Genomic DNA, 15,611 nt, shown 5'->3' with positions numbered 1-15,611 from the left:
TGGCGGGATGGAGCGGCTGCGGGACGTGCGGGGCCGGTTGCAGGCGTGGGAGCGGGAGTTTGCGCGGCTCCACGGGCGGAGGCCCTGCCAGGTGAGGCCCTGCCAGGCGGGGGCCGGGCCGGGCCGGGGCCGGGGCCGGGGCCTCCACTGACGCGCTCCTCCCGCAGGATGATGTGGAGGCGGCGCCGGAGGAGACCCGAGGTGAGCCCGCGGCCGGGCGCGGCGGGGCCGGGCGGCACGGAGGAGTCTCGGCCGCACCCTGACCCGCTGTCGCCCACCCAGACCTCTACAGGGAGTATCGTACTTTGAAACAAGCTGTGCGTCAGGCCTGCGGCGCGGCCCGCAGCCCCGGACCGCCGCTTCCCGCGGTGACCCAGGAGGTACCCAGCCCCGTCACCCCCGCTCCCCAGGCAGCTTCCTATATACGTGGCCAAGCGGCAGACGCCGTGAACAATCGCAGTCAGGCCTCTATCGTGGCAGAACTTGAGGGAAGAAGGGGCAGGGTGATCCGCGCCCATGGCTTGCTTCCGTGTGGACTGCTGCTGTCTCCCGCAGGCACCAGAGCCCAGCTGCTGGGGACCCCACCTGAATCGGGCTGCAACCCAGAGTCCACAGCCTACTGTAGCGCAGAGCCGGTGGGCATCATCTGTTCAGGACTATGGGAAGAGGCTCAAGGCTAATCTGAAGGACACCACCCTGCAGGTGACAGGGGGCAGTGGCCTGGTCAGTGCATCCAAGCCAGGCACAGAGCTGCCTTTGGACCAGGAGCAGGTTCACCAAGTGCCCCTTCTGCCCACCCTTCCCCATATCCAAGTACAGATGGGCAGGCTCCTACATTGCCTGGTCTGTACTCTTGAGATGTGCTCAGGGAACCCTTGCCTTCAGCTTCCTGTCCCAGCCTCCTGCCACAGCAACTCATGGGCATAAGTCCCTGCTTACTGTCTTATCTTCCACCTCCCAGATTGGGCCAGCCCTGGGCAGAAGATTCCAGTCTTCACAAAGGCCCTTGTCCAAGGTGCCCACTCCAAGGCCACCAGATGCAAAGACCACCTCCACCCATGCAGATGAGATTGGTGATGTATTTCTCCAGCCTTCTGGACCCCACCCAATGCCAGGCCGACTCCAGCGGCTCCAGGCATCCCGGCGCCTTGGTCTGGGCTCTCTAGACCCCCACTGGCTGCAGCGGTGTCAGAACGTGGCCTCTGATTTTCCGGAGGCCCCCAGTGCCTGCTGGCCTGGCCTGGGTGCAGAGGAATCACCTTCTGTGGCCTCGGGTGATTTGGCCATTCTTGGCCCTGACACTCAGGCCGAGGCATCTCCCCCGGGCCCAGAGGCTTCTTCCCCACAGGCAGCTAGGGTTGCTTTGGGGAGCCCCCCGCTCAGCAACAGTAAAAAGAAGTGGAAGTGGAGTAAGGAGAACTGGGGGAGCCCTGCACAGGGCCATTGGGACGGCAGCCACACAGCGCCTGAGGGGGCTGTGGCGATGGCTTCAGCACTTGAGAAAGACTCTCCAGAAGAACAGATAGAGGTGAATCCACCCCAGCCGCACAGCAGCTCAAGTGGAGTCAGGGCAGAGAAGGCCAAGGTCATGGCCCACATGCACACGCCCCCTCGACGAGCTGGCCTTGACAGGGGTAATTACGTTCGTCTCAACATGAAGCAAAAACGCTTTGTGCGGGGTAGGACCCCTCGAGGCAGGCTCCTTCAAAAGCAGGTGAGATAGGAAGGGTGGGAAAGCATTTGCCTTCCCCTGGACACTCTGTTGTACTGTTTCTGAATGGTTCTCCCTGTGTTTACTCCCCAGGCCCAGAAGCAAAAGTGGCAAAAAAAGGGGGAACGTTTTAGGGGTGGTAGACTTAGAGCCACAGTTGAGGATTCTTGTTTCCAGTGTGGGAAGTTGGGCCACTGGGCATCCCATTGCCCCCAGCCAGGTAAGACCGCCGCCTTGAGAAAGGGTCAGCCACCACTGCAGAGATGGTGCTGTGCTACACAAGGGCACTTCTTCCGAACAAAGGGTCCAACCAGTTCCTAACCCCAGGTCCAAGCACCATCCAGAAGGAGGGTAGCAAGGACAAGGATGGTGTACAGCCCTCTTCTGCTTTGGACAAAGCTGCTCAGTTGACAGGCACCACTTACTCCCACCTCCCTGGTGAGTGAGGGGAAGGGGGTGCTCCTAATCAGTAGCTCCTGTGCCAAGATGATTTTGGCCCAACCCTGAGCTACCGTAACATTAGCTTCTTGTCTACCTTACCAGGTGAGGACACAGAACCTACTGAGCCCCAGCTCCAGGCCCCCCACCCTCCCCACCCAGTGCAGCCCCTCTACCCACCAGAGCCCTCAGGGCAGGTGGCAGGTGAGCAGAATCTTACTGCTCCAGATCTTTACTGATGGGTGGAGACACTCAGGGCCCTGATGGTCAACGCCTGTGTCCACAGAGACCCCTCTTGAGGTGTTCCAGGCCTTGAAGCAGCTAGGGCACCAAGCCTTCCGCCCTGGGCAGGAGCAAGCAATCATGCGGATCCTGTCTGGTGAGTGTGCCACCTGAGGCCAGAGCAACGCTGTAGTCTAGCAAGCAACTAAATCTTACAGCTACCTTTTCTCTTGTCCAGGCATCTCCACGCTGCTGGTGCTGCCCACAGGTGCTGGCAAGTCCCTGTGTTACCAGCTTCCCGCACTGCTGTATGGCCAGCGTGGTCCCTGTGTTACGCTGGTGGTCTCGCCCCTCCTGTCACTCATGGACGACCAGGTGTGTGGACAAGGCCCTCAGCACCTAGGGAATGCATTGACAACTTTGAGCTGCTGCTCGTTTCCTGAGCCCACTGAGAACTGCCTTCTTCCCTTCTTTCCTTTTCTTGTGTGCTAGTAGTCCTGGGGCTCGAACTTGGGGTCTGGGTGCTGTCCCTGAGCTTTTGTGCTCAAGGCTAGCACTCTACCACTTGAACCAGACACAGCTTCGTTTCTGGCTATTTTGGTGACTAATTCGAGATAAGAGTCCCATGGGCTTTCCTGCCAGGATAGGTTTCAAACCACAATCCTCAGACCTGAGCTTCCTGAGTAGCTAGGTAGGATTATAGGTTTGAGCCAATGGCACCCACCCAACCATCTAGGTCCCTAGCCCCAGCATTCCTGAGCTCAGGCCCAGGGGTTTCTCCTAACCCTTCATCCCAGGAGGGATTCAGGGGTTACCAGGTCTGGGCTATCCCGTGACAGCACTGTATCTACAGGTGTCCGGCTTGCCCCCCTGTCTGAAGGTAGCCTGTCTCCACTCCGGAATGACGAGGAAGCAGCAGGAGTCTGTCTTGAAGAAGGTCAGGAGGGCTTTGCACACAGTGTACAGCGTGGGCAGGGGGCAGGCACCCAAGCGCCACCCTGACCGCTTCCTGCAGGTAAAGGCGGCCCAGGTGCATGTGCTGCTGTTGTCCCCGGAGGCCCTGGTTGGGGCTGGGACCAGAAGCCCCGGCACTCTCCCCCAGGCTGCCCAGCTCCCGCCAGTGGCCTTTGCCTGCATTGATGAGGCCCACTGCCTCTCCCAGTGGTCACACAACTTCCGGCCTTGCTACCTTCGTGTCTGCAAAGTAAGCCGCAGGTGGGGATCGAGGAAGGAGTGGGTGAGGCCGGGTAGACGCAGGAGCGCCTCACTGTGGCTCCCGCCCCAGGTGCTCCGGGAGCAGCTGGGTGTGCGCTGCTTCCTGGGTCTCACAGCCACGGCAACGCGTGGCACGGCCCGTGATGTGGCCGGGCACCTGGGTGTCTCGGAAGACCTTGACCTCGTCGGTACGTCGCCCACCATCCCCGCCAACCTGCATCTCTCCGTGTCCATGGACAGAGACCCAGAACAGGTAAACAAGCACACCCCAGGAGCTGGGACGGAGGCTTCTCCTCCCGTGCCCACCTACTGCTCTCCATCAGGCTCTGGTGACGCTACTAGAGAGTGACCGGTTTCGTTCCCTGGATTCCGTCATTGTTTACTGCAACCGACGTGAGACTACAGAGAGGGTTGCTGCGCTCCTTAGGACATGCCTGTGTGTGGAGAGAGGCCCAGGACCTAGAGGTGAGCAAAGGCGCGGTCAGGGCCTGCCACAGCCTGCCGGGGCCCACTAACCACAGTCTGCCTTGCCCAAAGGTCAGGCCCCTGAAGCTGTGGCTGAAGCGTACCACGCTGGCATGTGCAGCCGGGAGCGGCAGCGAGTGCAGCGGGCTTTCATGCAGGGCCAGCTGCGTGTAGTGGTGGCCACCGTGGCCTTTGGGATGGGGCTGGACCGGCCAGATGTGCGGGCTGTGCTGCACCTGGGACTGCCCCCCAGCTTCGAGAGCTACGTGCAGGCGGTAGGGCGTGCTGGCCGTGACGGGCAGCCCGCACACTGCCACTTATTTCTGCATCCCCAGGTGGGCATCCCACCACCACTCCAACCCTGGATGCCGGCCCTCCCCCCGTACCACGTGGGCCCTGGTTGCTGCCTTATTCCCACTGTTCCAGACCAGCCCCCAGGTGCTGACTGGACGTGACTCTCCTGCTTCAGGGTGAAGACCTGCAGGAGCTGCGCCGACACGTGCACGCCGCCAGCACTGACTTCCTGGTTGTGAAGAAGCTGGTGCAGCGGGTATTCCCACCCTGCGCCTGCCCTCGGCTGCCCCCAGAGCAAGCCGAGGATATCGCCGGCGTGAGGCCTGTGGCCGAGTCCTCTCCTTCGAAGGCCAGGCCCAGTGGCCAACAAGCAACTCGTGTGCCAGGACCAGCATGCCCAGGCCATGAGCGGGCACTCCCAGTGCAGCCGACGGTGCAGGCCTTGGACCTGCCAGAGGAGGGTGAGGGGCCAAGGGAGATGGGGGGTGCGTGGAGGGGCCTTACCCACGCGCCCTTAGCCCTGCTTTGCCCACAGCCATTGAGACTCTACTGTGTTACCTGGAGCTGCACCCCCGGCGCTGGCTGGAGCTGCTGCCAGCCGTCTACGCTCAGTGTCACCTGCGTTGTCCTGGGGGCCGCACCCGGCTGGCCCACCTGGCCCACAAGTGAGCACACCCCGTCCCATTGAGGTTGAGGGCAGAGGACCAGGACTCTTAACTATATCTCAGCTTCCCTGGCCAGGTCGCCCCTTGTGGCTGCATGCTGGGCCAGGTGGCCGCCTGAGGATGCGAGTGGGGGCAGCTGCTCCCTGCAGTTCGACGTGGTGGAGCTCGCGGATTCCATGGGCTGGGAGCTCGTCTCTGTGCAGCGGGCTCTCCGCCAGCTGCAGCGGGACCCCGGGCCAAGGACAGGTGTGCCCACCCCTCCCCCACCCTGGGCTCGGCCTGTCCCCTGCCCACCACCTGTGTCTGACACACTTTCTAACAGATACGCTGCGGGGCACCAGGGTGCTTGTGGAGTTCAGGGAGCTGGCCTTTCACCTGCGTAGCCCCGGAGACTTGACAGCTGAGCAAAAGGACCAGATCTGCGACTTCCTACATAACTGTGTGCAGGCCCGGGAGCGCAAGGCCTTGGCCCGTCTGCGCCGGATCTTCGAGACCTTTCACAGGTGGGGAGGACCCAGGGGGGCGCCACGTTGACCCCGGGGCAGTTCTGACAGGTGTGTCCCACCCCCAGCGTGGCCTTCCCCAGCTGTGGGCCCTGTCTGGAGCAGCCTGACCAGGAGCGCAACACCCGACTAAAGGCCCTCATCAGCCACTATTTTGAGGAAGATGAAGAGGAGGGTGTGGAGGAAGAGCAGGGCTCAGAGCCCGGGCAAGCGCAGGTGAGCGTAGTCCCCCTGAAGGTGATTGCTGAGGCGGCGGGGAGCAGCAGACCCACTGCACCCCATAGTCTGACCCCTGCCTTCTCTGGCTTGAGGCTTCCTAGACTGCTCCAAGCTTGGCTGGGAGCTCCAGGGAGATGGTGTGCCTCCCGCCCACAGGTCCAGGACTGGGAAGACCAGATCCGCCGAGACACCCGTCAGCTCCTGTCACTGTGGCCAGAGCAAAGCTTTTCAGGCCGGGCTGTGGCCCGTATCTTCCATGGCATTGGTGAGGACGAGAGGCCTCCAGATGCGGGGCAGGGACCGGTGGCTGGGACCAAGGCAGTCAGACTGTGTCTCTGCTCCCCCTTAGGAAGCCCCTGCTATCCAGCCCAGGTTTATGGGCGGGACCGACGCTTCTGGAGAAAGTACCTGCACGTGAGCTTCCGTGCTGTGATGCGCTTAGCCACAGAGGAGCTTCTGGTGAGGTACAGGTGACCGCCCTGCACAGGGGGAATCACCCCACACAGCCTGGGCTCTGTGGCCACTCCACGGAGGCGTCAGGCGTGTGACTCATCAAGACAACAGTGGCCCTCAGTAACCACTAGACAAAACAAACCAGCATTGGTGGGACAAGAAGGCTCCAAAACGCAGAATAAAACACACAGTGATGTTACAGGCCCTTCTTTCTGATGACAACCCTCAATCTGGCAGGACAGGCCCTCAGGCCCTAACCCCGGCCCTGACTTTAATAGGGAAAATGGCTGCTTAGGGTTAGGGTGGGAATTTGGTCAGAGGGGAGCAATCCCGGTGGGGGGTGGGAGGAGCAGATTTGGTTGGGGACGGCTCACCAGTGCCTCGCCAGTAGGGTTCCACCCAAGGAGAAGCCGGGAATAAAGCAAAGTCAGTTGCATCTCATAATGCTCCAGACACGAAGCCATGCGCGTGGGGATTTATTGGCAGTCCTGTGATCTGACTCAGGCCAGGGTGCTGGGTGCCAGGCCCAGGCCCAGAAGAGGTAGGACTGAGAGTGTAAGGAAGAGAGTGAAGCAGGGGTGCGGGCCAAGGCTGTCGGCCAGCACTCCAGCCAGGGCACCCAACAGCAGTTTGCCCAGAAGCTCCAGGGTGGCGAGGAGGTTGTAATGTGTGGCCTATGGGAAGGAGCCTGGGTGAGGGCCTCATGGCTTCCCAGCCGTGAAGCCCTGAGGTGTCCCTGCCACATCTGCTTACCTGCAGCGTCCTTGGTGCCAGCTGGCTGCAGTGCATCATCACGGTGAAGGTGGCTGTGGTGACCAGGCCCCCCAGGAAATGCTGCAGACACAGGCTCAGCAAGGCCATTCCTGGGAGGGCGGAGGTCAGCAGTGCCCAGGGTTCCCGGCCCCTCCCCACCCTCCCCCAGGGTGGCGGCTTACTGCTCAGGGCCGTGCCAGTGGCCAGGCTGGCCCCTGGGGCGTCCAAATGGAAGAGCAGGGCCGTCTGGCAGGCCAGGCCCCCAAGCCGTAGCCACAGCACTGACTTGAGCAGGGAAAGTGGCTGCCTAGGGTGAGGGTGGGAATTGGGTCAGGTCAGGATTCCAGGTAGGGGGTAGGAAAGGGAGCAAGCCAGCTGGCTGGGGAGGGCTCACCAGTGCCTGGCTAGGAGGGCCCCACACAAGGCAGAGCCAGCAATGGAGCACACCACAGCACCAAAGCCGTTCCACAGCCCCAGTTCCAGGGCAGAAGCTCCTCGGTCCAGCAGGAGAAGTGGAAACAGGCTGCCAGCACCCTGCTCACCTGCAAGAAGCCATAAGCAAGGGAGGTCTCCATACCTGCCAAACTCCTACTCTGCCTCGTCTTACGGGGCCACACATTGGGAGAGAAAGGGCAGTAGGCATTGGCCAAGCCCGGGATCACTGGGAAGCAACACCAGAACAATTCCAAGGCTGCAGGCGGAGGTTAGTGAGAACAAGAGGCAAGGCCTGGGTGCCAAGCCGAGGCCCTAGGAGGGCAGCCCCTCTGTGGGCCCAGAGCTCCTGGGGACTCACCCAGCTTGTAGGTGAGTACAAAGCCTGCTGTCCACAAGGTCCCAGGCACTGCCATCACGTCCCGCGGGGGGTGGGAGGGCCCGGAGGACGGAGGCCCAGGCAGCCCGCGCAGAGCTGGCGCGGCCCAGGCCAGCGCGGCGGCCAGCCAGTAGGTGGCGGCCAGCAGCAGGAAGAGCAGAGGCCAGGACAGGCTGGGCAGAAGGGCCAGCAGTCCCCCGCCGGCCAGCGCCGATCCCAGCTTGTAAGCCACCACCTGCACGGTGTTGCCCGGTCCCAGCTCCCCAGGCCCCAGGAGCCGCACGGCCACCGCGTCCAGGGCCGCGTCCTGGACGGCCGCGCCCAGGTTCAGCAGCAGCAGCAGTCCCACCGCGGCGGCGGGGAGGCCGGCCCGGCCGGCCAGGGCGGGGGGCACCGCGGCCAGCAGCCCGCACAGCAGGCCCAGGGCGGCCGTGCTGAGCGCCAGCCAGGCCCGCGGGGAGCCCCGCCTGTCCACCAGCGGGGCCCAGGCCAGCTTGAGCAGCCATGGCGCGTGCAGCCCCCTGGCCAGGCCCGCGCGCGCCAGGGACAGGCCGCGGGCGCGCAGCAGGACGGGCAGCAGGCCGGACTGCAGCCCGTGCGGGAGGCCCTGCACCAGGTAGAGGCCGGCCAGCGGCAGCAGCTTCCCGCGCATGGCGGGTGGGTGGGCGCCGGGGGTCCGCGCGGGGCCTCCGCGGGCCCGGCGGCCGCAGAGCCCCGGGGGCGGGAGCTGCGGCCTTCCCCTCGGTCCGCGGAGCCTCGGAGCGGCCGGGCCGCGCCGCACACCGGGACGGTGGCCGGCTCGAGGACCACGGAGACCGCCGCGCCCAGAGCGTCGCTCGGCCGGCCCTCGGGCGCCCCCAGCGGCCGGCCTGGGCACCGCGGCCGCCCAGCGAAGGGTCACCGCTCCGGGTGGCCCTGCCTGCAGCTGCCGGCCTCTGCCCAGCGCCCCCGGGGCACCCTGCTCCTCCTGGGCCACCAGGCGGTGGCCCAAGGGCGGAGGAGGTGGAGGATGCCAGAGGATGTCGGACCAAGCCGGCCGGCGCCACGGCCAGGCGAGGCTCACAAAGGCGGCCTTCCTCCATCTGGAGAGAAGTCCACAGCAGCCGCCATCGGCGGCTCACGCCGCATCCAGGCTGCTTAGAAGCATGCGATCTGAGGATGGCGGTTCAAAGCCAGCCCAGGTGGGAGAAAGTCCATGAGGCTATTGTGTCCAATGAACCACCAGAAAACCGGAAGAGGCACGGGGCTCAACAGTGGAGCGCTGGCCTTGAGCTGCAGGGCTGAGGGACAGCGCCCAGGCCCACGACCAACCAAAAACCCCAAAAACTTCCAGCTGAGCACCGGTGGCTCACACCCATCATCCTAGCTACTCAGGAGGCTGAAATCTGAATCACCCGGGCAGGAAGGGCCCATGAGACATCTCCAATTACTCAAAAATGAGAAGTGGTAGAGCACTAGCCTTGAGCACAAAGAGGTTCAGGGACAGTGACTAGGCCCGAGTTCAAGCCCTACAACCAACAAAAAAACCACTTCCAAAACGGTGATGGGGTGAAATGGAGGGGGGATCCTACAAAGGGGCAGCACTGGAGGCGTTGGCCAGCTGCCAAGTCCAAGTATTCTGGCAGACACGAAAGTCCGTGCCCGCCCATGGCTGCTGAGTCACTGTGGTGCCGACACACCTATTCTCAGAGCTGAGCTTGCTTATCTATCAAATGGGACTCATGCCCACAGGTCCAAATATCAGGGGTTGGGAGCAGAATTGTAAGTCCATGGCCCGATTAGGAAGAGACCGGCTTCAAAATAAAAGGTATCAGGGGCTGGGAAGGTGGCTCAGTGGAAGAGCGCTTGCCTTGCATGCCTGAGGCCCTGGGTTTGATTCCTCAGCACCACAAAAGAAAAAAGCCGGAAGTGGCGCTGTGGCTCAAGTGGTAGAGCGCTAGCCTTGAGCTGAAGAGCTGAGGGACAGCACCCAGACCCAGAGTTCAGGCCCCACAACCGGACCCAAAAAAATAAAAAAATAAAAAATAAATAAAAGTATGGTAGCTGGGCACCCATGACTCAAGCCTGTACTCCTGACTACTCAGGCCACTGACAACAGCAGTTCAAAGCCAGCCTGGGCATGATACTCAAACTACTTTTAAAAAGGCCAAAAGTGGAGCTATGGCTCATGTGGTAGAGTGTTAGCCTTGAGCAAACAGCTCAGGCAGGACTGGTATTTAAAAAAAAGCAATGGGAGGGAGCGCTGTGGCTCACGCCAGTAATCATAGCAACCCAGGAGGCTGAGATCTGAGGATCACAGGTCAAAACCACCCAGAACAGCAAAGTCCATGAGATTTTATCTCCAATTAGCCAGAAGTGGAGCTGTAACGCAAGTGACAGAGCACGTCTTGAATGGAAAAGCTAGGGGACAGCACCCAGGCACTGAGTTCAAGCCACAGGACCAGCCCAAAGTGAATAAAAAGGGCCGGGACATAGCCCAGTCAGCCCCAGGTCAACCCTAGCACAACTAGAAATAAATCTATGAATCAATGGGATCACCGTGTCCACCGGGGTGGCCTGCATGTCTGCCCTGCCTACGACAGGCCTTCACGTTCCCTCCCCTGGGCTGTTCTCTTCCCTCTATCGCTTTCGCTGTCCCTAGGCCACAAAATGACTTCCATGCTTCCAGGTAGAAACTGGGCCAGAAGCTTTGTCCTGTGGGTCAGCACAGGGAAGCTATCTCTGAGGTCTTTTTGCTCAAGACTAGCTTTCTACCACTTTGAGCCACAATTCTACTGATTTTCTGATGGTTAATTGAAGATGAGAATCTAATGGAATTTCCTGCCCAGGCTGGCTTTGATCCACAATCCTCAGCTCTTGACCTTCTGAATAGGTAGGATTACAGGCGTGAACCACCAGGGCCCAGCCTGTTTCGTGTGTGTGTGTGTGTGTGTGTGTGTGTGTGTGTGTGTGTGTGTGTGTGTGTGTGTGTGTGTGTGTGTGTGTGTGTGTGTGTGTGTGTGTGTGTGTGTGTGTGTGTGTGTGTGTGTCGGTCAGTCAGTCGTGGGGCTTGAACTCTGGGCCTGGGCGCTGTCCCTCAGGTGGTTAATTGGAGGTAAGAGTTCTCAGGGACTTTCCTGCCGAGCTGGCATTGATCTGTGATCCTCAGATCTCAGCCTCCTGAGTAGGTAGGATGACAGTTGTTTTTGATGTTGCTCCTCTGGGACCCCTGTCCCCAGAATCCCCTGTGACCCCTCTCCTCCTGACTCACTAGGCAGCCCCAGGGGGCACAGGTGCCCCTTCCTGCCCTCACACTCCTTACCAGTCAATTATTTTTATCTGAATGGGTTCCCATGTACCCAGCTCATGGAGTGGCCTGTCTCTCAGACGGCTGGGTGGAGGCTAGCTGAGAAGCCCTCCTTGAGCACTCCTCCAGAGCAGCCCCGAGTCCCTGGGGGAGTCCAAGCACAGAGGCCAGAGGCTGCCCTCAGCAGATCAGTGGACACACTGCACCCAGAGTCAGAACAGCATCCAGCTTTATTAGAGAGCCGGAGTCCGGTGCCCAGCCTGTAAGCAAAGCCAGGACGGACTGCGGGCTCCTGGGGCTCCAGGAGCCCTGGAACCGTGTTCAGGCCAGGGCAGTGACCTCAGGAGTACTCGCTAGTGAACTTGGCATGGAAATGGCTCAGCTTCTCCAACATCAGCCGCAGCTTCTCTATGGGGGGCAGGATGGTCATCCTGAAAGGAGCCAATGGTAAGCCAAGAGGCACAATGGCCAGGAGCCGACTGTGTGGGCTGAGCCTCACCGGAAGTGATAGGTGCCTTCCCGCTGCCCAAAGCCGCTCCCGGGCACCACGCAGATGCCGGTCTCCTCCAGGAGGCACAGGCAGAAGAACATATCTGGAGCGAGGCCCAGCTCCTGGAGGTGGGTGCAGAAGGCACAGGTCAGCCAAGAGTCTCGTTGGTTCTTCCCTGCCCGGCCAGCCCTGCACCCACCTGTGCACGCTGCACGGCGCGTGGGGGCAGCTCAATTCGCGGGAAGGAATACATGGCGCCCTGCACCGGGTTGCAGCGGAGCCCCGGAGTGCTATTGATGATCTGCTCGGTGAGCCTGGCCTTGGCTGCCAGCTGGCCCAGCACCTCTTGCCTCTCCTGCAGCCACAGAGGGGGTGATCGCAGCCATCTGGGAACACGGCACCACCCTGAGCCGCCCTGGCCCTCGGCCATCACCACTCACCGCGTGGAACTGTGCAAAGGAGGGGTCGGAAGGGGCAGGTGGACTGACCACCATGTCCACCAGGGCCTGGCCAGGCACTGGTGGACACAGCTGCACAGTCAGCAGCTTCTGCATCTGCCGCTGCACCTCGGGGTCCATGTTCACCACTTCCACGTAGCCACCACGAAACCCACACCTGCCGGGCAGGCGGACACTGAGCAGGGCCCGAGAGAGAGGCCTGCAGCCCCCCGCCCGGCCACACGCACTCGCCCATGTAGCCCTTGGAGACGGAATGGAAGGACGCGAGCTCCTGCTGCGCTGCGAATGGCGGCCCCATCTCCATGAGCACCTTCTTGAAGGAGTGGAACTGCGAGCCCTCGGCGTACACGTTGTCCTGGTACACCTGCGGAGGGACTGCGGTCACCGGGCTGGCTGCCTGCTGCCGCCCCGCCTCAGCATGCCCGGCGCGCACCTCGTCAGCCATCAGGAAGAGCCCCTCCTCAAAGGCGAAGCGGATAATGGCCTCGATGCACTCGCGGGTCTGCACCTGCCCTGGGGTATGAGTACAGCAGCACTGCCGTCACTCGGGCACAGCTCAGGTCCAAGAACAGTGACCAGGAAGGGAGGGGCAGGGGCAGGGGCAGCGCACCGGTCGGGTTGCCTGGGTTGATGACGCAGAGTGCGCGTGGGTGGCAGTGGTCACGGGCCTGGCGCAGGGCACGCCGCAGCTCAGAGACGTCGAGCGCCCAGGCATGCTCCTCATCCAGATAGTAGTCCACCTGCACAGCATCCAGCTCGGCCAGTGCGGCCGAGTAGAGCGGGTACTGGGGGATGGGGATGAGCACTCCAGTGCGCGTGCATCCGTGGCCGGACACCAGCAGCTTCAGCACCGTCTGTGAGAAGGACGGATGGCATGGACTGTTTGGACCAGGTCTGCACCCATCTCCCGCCGCGGGCGGCTGCAGCCAGACCAGACTGAGCCAAGCTGGGCATCGCACGCCTCGCCCAGCCTACCACAATGGCCTCGCTGGCCCCTGTGGACAGGAAGATGTTGCTGGGGTCTGCGGGGATGCCTCCGTCCCGCCTCTCGATGTACAGGGCCACATCTTCTCGGATCATCTGGATGCCAGAGCTGACGCTGTAGGCTCCTAGACTCGGGGAGGGGAGGGCAAGGTTGGGCCTCTGCAGGCCTGCGAGGAGGCCCTGGGGCTTGGACGCAGTTTGGTGCCGGTACTCACCTATGCTGTGGCCCCCACACACCTGCAGGATGCGCTCAGCCCTTCTCTTGGCATCCTCTGGGAAGTCAGGGCTGCTCAGGAGAGCTGGGTGAACACAGAGGGCCAAGACCTAGGGCAACAGAGTGCTGAGGTCGGGGGTGGGGTGGGGTGGGGTGGGGGGGGCACAGGACCGGGACGGGACAAGCAGCACAGCGGCCCCACCTGGCGCAGGAAGGTTATGGGCTTCTGCCCCATGGCCTGTGCATCCCCAATGTTGACATGGATGATCTCCGTGAAGGGCTTCTTCACACCCTGCAAGAGCAGCAGGAAGCCATATTGTCTATCACTCTCACAGCTCTTAGACCCCACATGGCCTGGGGCAAACTCAGTAGCCCAGGAGCCCAGGAATGATAGCATGGGGCCCACGCTCATACCTGACGCAGCTCCTGTTCCAGCTCCAAGGCTCGCAGCAGTATGGGACCGCGCACTGCGTACTCCACCCTCCGCACGCACGGGTTCATGGTGTCCAGCGTCAGCACCTTCTCCTTTAGTCCCTTCCTTGGAGCTTGGCCTCGATCACTTTCCCTCAGAGCCATGGCTCAGCTCAAGGGGCAGCAGGGAAGGAGCCAGACCTGAGGGGAGGAGGGATCCCTGGTGCGGGCACTCAAGACGGCAGCCTCTTCATAGCAGCCTGCGGCCCCACTGAAAGGGAAAGGACTGAGGAGCTGAAGCAGCCCGGGCCAACCCCAACTGCCAGGCACAGCTCTGCCCTCGGGAGCCACAGGGAGTGGGTGAGGCAGCGGGCGGGGCTTGGGGTGAGGCCCAGAACCTCTCAGAGTCCCCGTGATAGGGGAGCAGGAGACCCGCACGGGCAGACTGGGTGCCAGGAGAGGGGGGAGCTCAGCACTGGGGCCAGTGGGCCTGAGAGCTCAGCAGGGTGGGAGGAGGTGCCAGGATGGCCCCCCAAGGCGAGAATGGGGCCAGGGGCTGCTGGAGATCTCCCCAGCAGGGCCCAGCAGAGGCCAGGACTTCTCACCCCCTGTCTTTGCTTTGAGCCGGCCAACCTGTCTCCTAGGAAACTGAGACAGGCCTTAAGACCCTGGGGGAGGAGAGCAGAGAGCTCCGACCCCGCTCTACATGGTGACAGCCATGCCTGAAGGCTGCAAGGGTGCTATAGTTCGGACCTTGGTCCCAGATCAGCACTACAAGGGGTTGAGAGGAGGGGCAGGGGACTGGAGACAGGGCAGGCTGACACTGGACCTTCAGACAACTCACCCTGGACTGCCCACATGCCCTTTCAATGCAGCGTCCCAGGGCTACACTTGGAGCCATACCCTGCCTGCCAGACATAACCTAAGATACCCTTCTCTTTCATTCCTGATTGGCTGAGGGAGCAGGAAGTGAGCTATGATTGGTCCTCACAGCCCCACCTCTGCTGGCCCTGCAGGGAGCTAGTAATTCCCAGGAGGGTTGGCTACCAAGGCCACAGGCTGCATCTATTCCTGAAGATCAGGGAGCCAGGCCGCTCAGCCATGCAGCAGGCAACTGGTCAAATCCAAGATGAGCCCTGGCCCGCGCCACCTGTCCCTCCAGGCTTGGAGAGTGAACATGCAGAGCCCTGAGGGGGGCCTGGGGGACACACGGACGGACGGACACACTCCCTCTCACCTGGCACCTCCTGGCAGCCTTCCAGCCCGCTGACCTGCCTCTCCTGTCCTCAGGCCAGGACACAGGTTACTCCGGGCTGGGCGCAGGCAGAGCCAGCCACCGCCGCTCTCTGGCAGCTTTGGTGGCAGGCAGACCTTTGGCCGCTGCACCGCCCCTCTCTAAAGTTAGCCAGCAGCCAGCCCCTGGCCCTTCCCGAGAACTGCCAAGGACTCCAATCCTCCAACCGTTGAGGAAGGCGGGAGGGGCCCCAGGGCTGACCGGCCGGTGCTCAGAGGGCAAGATGGCAGCTCATGCCGTTGGGCACCCGGAAGCTGACCGGCCCTCCAGCTTGAGGCCCGAAGGGGCCACACGGTGCCAGCCAGCCATGCCCGAGTGGCTGGCTGCTTGTCCCCTGTGCCACCCCGGCTGGGCGGCTGCAGGCCCGAGGTCACGTTGCACGCCAGGCTAGGGACCCATCCCCCTGGGAAGTGTCTGGCGATGGCCCTGTTCCCATTCTGCTCGCTGTCCAGCCCGAGTCCTGTGAGAAACACTGGCAGACTGGAGTCCCCATGCTGTTTGGTCACCTTCGGCCCTGGCTCTAACGTCCCCTGCTGTCCTCAGGAAAGCAGAGTTACAGAGGAGCCTACAAGAAGCAGCTTGCAGCCAGGGAGGGTGTGGATGGAGACTAAGCTTCTCGCCTGTGTCTAAAGTTCTCCCACACAGCGGCACAGGCTGCCTCCTGCAAGCCCTAGCATGCACCCACAGGCATGGAGGCCCCTAACCCAGCCACCCCACCTGCCCCT

At 62.2% G+C, this 15,611-nt stretch overlaps 3 protein-coding genes and 1 long non-coding RNA gene across 5 annotated transcripts; 1 reads left to right on the top strand and 3 right to left on the bottom strand.

Annotated features, from left to right (window-relative positions):
- Positions 1 to 7: 7 nt before the first annotated feature.
- LOC138829638 (ATP-dependent DNA helicase Q4-like) lies at positions 8 to 6,384 on the top strand. Its single transcript, XM_070026077.1, has 22 exons — positions 8 to 91; positions 168 to 201; positions 283 to 380; positions 556 to 702; positions 962 to 1,714; positions 1,805 to 1,931; positions 2,039 to 2,149; positions 2,255 to 2,353; positions 2,436 to 2,528; positions 2,610 to 2,746; positions 3,225 to 3,308; positions 3,387 to 3,575; positions 3,657 to 3,839; positions 3,910 to 4,051; positions 4,124 to 4,386; positions 4,521 to 4,806; positions 4,881 to 5,010; positions 5,087 to 5,256; positions 5,333 to 5,513; positions 5,582 to 5,729; positions 5,889 to 5,997; positions 6,082 to 6,384. The coding sequence occupies exons 1-22, from the start codon at positions 8 to 10 to the stop codon at positions 6,204 to 6,206; spliced, it is 3,693 nt and encodes a 1,230-aa protein (XP_069882178.1). The 3' UTR covers positions 6,207 to 6,384.
- LOC138829640 (uncharacterized) lies at positions 2,333 to 3,979 on the bottom strand. Its single transcript, XR_011372678.1, has 3 exons — positions 3,893 to 3,979; positions 2,594 to 2,770; positions 2,333 to 2,492 (listed from the first exon to the last, which is right to left on the bottom strand). It is a non-coding gene; the product is annotated as an uncharacterized lncRNA (long non-coding RNA).
- Positions 6,385 to 6,616: 232 nt separating the features above from the next.
- On the bottom strand, positions 6,617 to 8,538 carry LOC138829636 (major facilitator superfamily domain-containing protein 3-like). The gene is made up of 5 exons (XM_070026074.1): positions 7,732 to 8,538; positions 7,333 to 7,480; positions 7,121 to 7,245; positions 6,939 to 7,048; positions 6,617 to 6,859 (listed from the first exon to the last, which is right to left on the bottom strand). Exons 1-5 carry the CDS (start codon positions 8,399 to 8,401, stop codon positions 6,686 to 6,688), a joined length of 1,227 nt encoding a protein of 408 aa, XP_069882175.1. The 5' UTR covers positions 8,402 to 8,538; the 3' UTR covers positions 6,617 to 6,685.
- Positions 8,539 to 11,247: 2,709 nt separating this feature from the next.
- On the bottom strand, positions 11,248 to 15,555 carry LOC138829634 (alanine aminotransferase 1). Of its 2 annotated transcripts, none has more exons than XM_070026072.1 (12): positions 14,830 to 15,555; positions 13,596 to 13,793; positions 13,384 to 13,473; positions 13,183 to 13,291; positions 12,959 to 13,092; positions 12,594 to 12,837; positions 12,417 to 12,496; positions 12,211 to 12,347; positions 11,966 to 12,140; positions 11,725 to 11,880; positions 11,535 to 11,647; positions 11,248 to 11,466 (listed from the first exon to the last, which is right to left on the bottom strand). In XM_070026072.1, exons 2-12 carry the CDS (start codon positions 13,755 to 13,757, stop codon positions 11,376 to 11,378), a joined length of 1,491 nt encoding a protein of 496 aa, XP_069882173.1. In that variant the 5' UTR covers positions 13,758 to 13,793; positions 14,830 to 15,555; the 3' UTR covers positions 11,248 to 11,375. The 2 variants fall into 2 exon arrangements, with proteins under 2 accessions (XP_069882173.1, XP_069882172.1); XM_070026071.1 differs by lacking the exon at positions 14,830 to 15,555 and adding an exon at positions 14,437 to 14,821 and having other exon boundaries at positions 13,596 to 13,863.
- Between the last annotated feature and the right edge of the window lie 56 nt (positions 15,556 to 15,611).

This window comes from Dipodomys merriami, unplaced genomic scaffold (genome assembly GCF_024711535.1).
Source record: "Dipodomys merriami isolate MVZ:Mamm:240054 unplaced genomic scaffold, mDipMer1.0.p SCAF_174, whole genome shotgun sequence".
Classification (NCBI taxonomy): Eukaryota; Metazoa; Chordata; class Mammalia; order Rodentia; family Heteromyidae; genus Dipodomys; species Dipodomys merriami.
This window is presented reverse-complemented; position numbering and strand designations above follow the sequence as displayed.